The 3,216-nt window shown below is 62.9% G+C and overlaps 1 protein-coding gene across 1 annotated transcript; it reads left to right on the plus strand.

Annotated features, from left to right (window-relative positions):
- The first annotated feature begins 277 nt into the window (after window positions 1-277).
- On the plus strand, window positions 278-2,958 carry TAPBP (TAP binding protein). The gene is made up of 3 exons (XM_032788404.2): window positions 278-487; window positions 892-1,167; window positions 2,074-2,958. Exons 1-3 carry the CDS (start codon window positions 364-366, stop codon window positions 2,481-2,483), a joined length of 810 nt encoding a protein of 269 aa, XP_032644295.2. The 5' UTR covers window positions 278-363; the 3' UTR covers window positions 2,484-2,958.
- The last annotated feature ends 258 nt before the right edge of the window (window positions 2,959-3,216 follow it).

Here is a 3,216-nt window from a genome sequence, read left to right on the forward strand (position 1 = left end):
TGCCGCCCCGGGGCGGGGGGGGGGGGGGCTGTGCTCCCACAGGATGTTCGGGAGGAGCGGGGTGATGGGGCTGCTCAGGGCCTGGGTGGGATGTAGAGGCACCTGCTGATTATTGGTGGCAGTGGAGAAATCAGACCCTGAGGGGATGAGGGGTCATCCCTAGGGAGGGGCATCTCTCGGGGGTCCTTGCCCTGGGGAGGGGGCAGTCTGGGGCAGTCCGATGACCCAGGGAGCTTTGGGGGTCCTGGTGTCCCCACTAACCCCTGGCTCTGGCCCCTAGGGTTCACTCTGTGTCTGGCTGCAGCGGGGCCCCCCCGGCTGAGCTGCTGGTTTGTGGAGGAGGCCGGGGGGGGCGTGGGGGTGATGCCGAGTTCCGTGACCCAGCGCAGGGCTCTGCTGCTACTGCGGGAGGTGAGAGGGGGGCACCCCGAGATGGAGTCCGAGCTGCCCCCCGACCTGGAGCCAGGCATGATTTTTGACATCGTAGGTATGTCCTCCCCTCCCCCCCCAGGCTCCCACACCCTGCTGCTCCAGTGCCTGCCCGCACTACCACCCTGCTGCCCACTCCTGCCCCCCAGGACAACCCCTACATCCCACCTGCCCCTAGTGTTACCCCACCTGTTCACCCCACCCTGCTCCTCCCCTCTGCTCCCCCATCCCACTTCTTACAGCCCCCTCCTTTCCCCATCCTTCCCAACTGCTCCCCCACTCCTCCGCCTTGCCCTCCAGTGCCCCCCCACTCCCCTCCCTGGCATGTCCCTCATTCGCCTTCCCATGCCCCACAACTGCTCCCCATCTCTCTCTCTCCCCAGATTCTGGGGGACCCTGCGTTGTATCCCCCTCCTGGCAAGGGTGGGCATTGGGGTGCCCTGATTTCTTTCTCCTCTCCAGACCCTGCAGGGGCCCTGCACCGTGTCCCCCTCCCAGCAGGGGGGCGCCCCAAGGAGGGGGAGCTGCCGTCCTGTGAGATCAACGCCTACCTGCCACAGGAGGCCCACGTGCCCTGGGCAGCCGGCCTGACCCCCGAGCACCGCAGCCCCCTGGGCCTGGGGGGCACCTGGTTCATCAGCAGCATCCAGGCCCCCGCCAGGGGCTACGGGGTCAGCACTGTCCTCAAGAGCGAGGAGGCTGCAATGTCCCTGCAACCGGCAGTCACCATGGCAACTGGTAAGCAGGGCAACTGGGAATGTAGGGTGGGAGCGGCCTCCCCCCCCAAAACCCTGCTGTGGGGACCCCCACTCTCCTTGGGGCCCTGAGCTCCTTCCCTTGCCCCCGCATCCTGCTGTGCTGCTCACAGCACTACCCCTCCCAGGGCACTGTCCATGTGGTGCTCACAACCCTGCCCCTCCCTGGCACTGCTCCCATGGTGCTCACAGCCCTGCCTTGTGCCACTGTTACTGTAGTGCTCAAAGCACTACCTCTGAGGCAACATGCTCACAGTCCTAACAGTTCCCCATGGCACTGCCCACCCCAGGACACTGTCCCTGTGGTGCTCACAACCCTGCGCCTCCCTGGCACTGCTCCCATGGTGCTCACAGCAGTAACCCCACACCCCCCGGCACTGTCTTTGTGGTGCTCACAACCCTGCCCTTCCCTCGGTGGCACTGCTCCCATGGTGCTCACAGCAGTAACCCCCCACCCCTGTGGCACTGTCCGTGTGGTGCTCACAGCCCTGCCCTCCTCCAAGGCACTGTTCCCATGGTGCTCACAGCCCTGCCTTGTGCCACTGTTACTGTAGTGCTCAAAGCACTACCTCTGAGGCATCATGCTCACAGTCCTAACAGTTCCCCATGGCACTGCCCACCCCAGGGCACTGTCCCTGTGGTGCTCACAACCCTACCCCTCCCTCATTGGCACTACTGCCATGGTGCTCACAGCAGTAACCCGCCCCCGTGGCACTGTCCATGTGGTGCTCACAACCCTGTCCCCCTCTCGGTGGCACTGTTCCCATGGTGCTCACAGCAGTAACCCCCCATCCCCATAGCACTGTCTCTGTGGTGCTCACAGCAGTAACCCCCGTAGCACTGTCTCTGTGGTGCTCACAGCAGTAACCCCTTCATCTCCCCCCTTCAGCGGTGTTGTCCGTGTTCTCCCGCACCCCACACCTGCATTCCCGCCTGGGCCAGGACGTGCTGCTGGACTGTGGCTTCACAGCACCACCCGGCCCCTTCTCGGTGGAGTGGCGGTACCAGTACCGGGGTGCTGGACGCGTGGTGTTGGCCTACGACGGGGTGTCAGGCCGGGCCCATGTGGCCGAGGAGGGGGCGCAGCTGTTCCTGGAGGAGGGGAGGGTGGACGCAGACACCAATGTCTCGCTGCGACTGTCCCGGGTTGGGGTGCGGCACGAAGGAACCTACATCTGCACCATCTACCTGCCCCACCTCCACGCCCAGCAGGCCCTGGAGCTGCGCATCACCGGTGAGTCTGGGGGAGCCCCTCTGAGCTCCTGCCTCTGCTCCCAGCCTTGGGGGAGGTCGATATGAGATGATCTTTGCACCCCACAGGTATCTTCCCCCCGCCCCAGGCTACTGATACACAACTGATTCTAGGGAGGGCCCCTGAACTGATGCTCCCACAGCCTGGGCTGTGAACCCCAATATTTCCCCCTGAGTTGGAGGGGTCCCAGAGTTCCCCACATTGAGCCAGCGCCCCCTAGAAACAACAGACTTTGGGGATGCTTAGCTGGGCTATACAGGGCTGTATGGGACTGATCTCTAATCCGTCCTTCCTCCCACAGCCCCAGGTGGTGGCACTGTACCCCCTGGCCCCAGGAGATGAGGGAAGCCAGACTAGGTTGTAAATCATCTCTTCCTCTGAACCCGCTTCCCTCCACCCCCATGGTTATGCTGCACCCCAGCCCTCTGTCTGTGTCTCCTGGCAGAGGAGGGACACCAGGCTGGGCTGTACAGGCCCATATGGGACCAGTCTGTAACCCCCTGTCAAGGTATTTTTCCCACTTTGAACTTTAGCATCCAAAAAGTGGGGACCTCATGTACTCTTCTAAGCTTAATTCCTAGCTTAGATCTGATAGCGCTGTCACCAGCCAAAATGTAGTGTTTGGCACACTCTCTGTTCCCCCAAAACCTTCCCTGGGGAACCCAAGACCCAAACCCCTTAGGTCTCAGCAGTAACCCCCCACCATTCCCCCTCCTTTCCCCCTCCCAGATTTTCCCCTCCCTGGGTTACCCTGAGAGACTACTCTGATCCAAACTCCTT

Source organism: Chelonoidis abingdonii, chromosome 12, assembly GCF_003597395.2.
Source record: "Chelonoidis abingdonii isolate Lonesome George chromosome 12, CheloAbing_2.0, whole genome shotgun sequence".
Lineage (NCBI taxonomy): Eukaryota > Metazoa > Chordata > Testudines > Testudinidae > Chelonoidis > Chelonoidis abingdonii.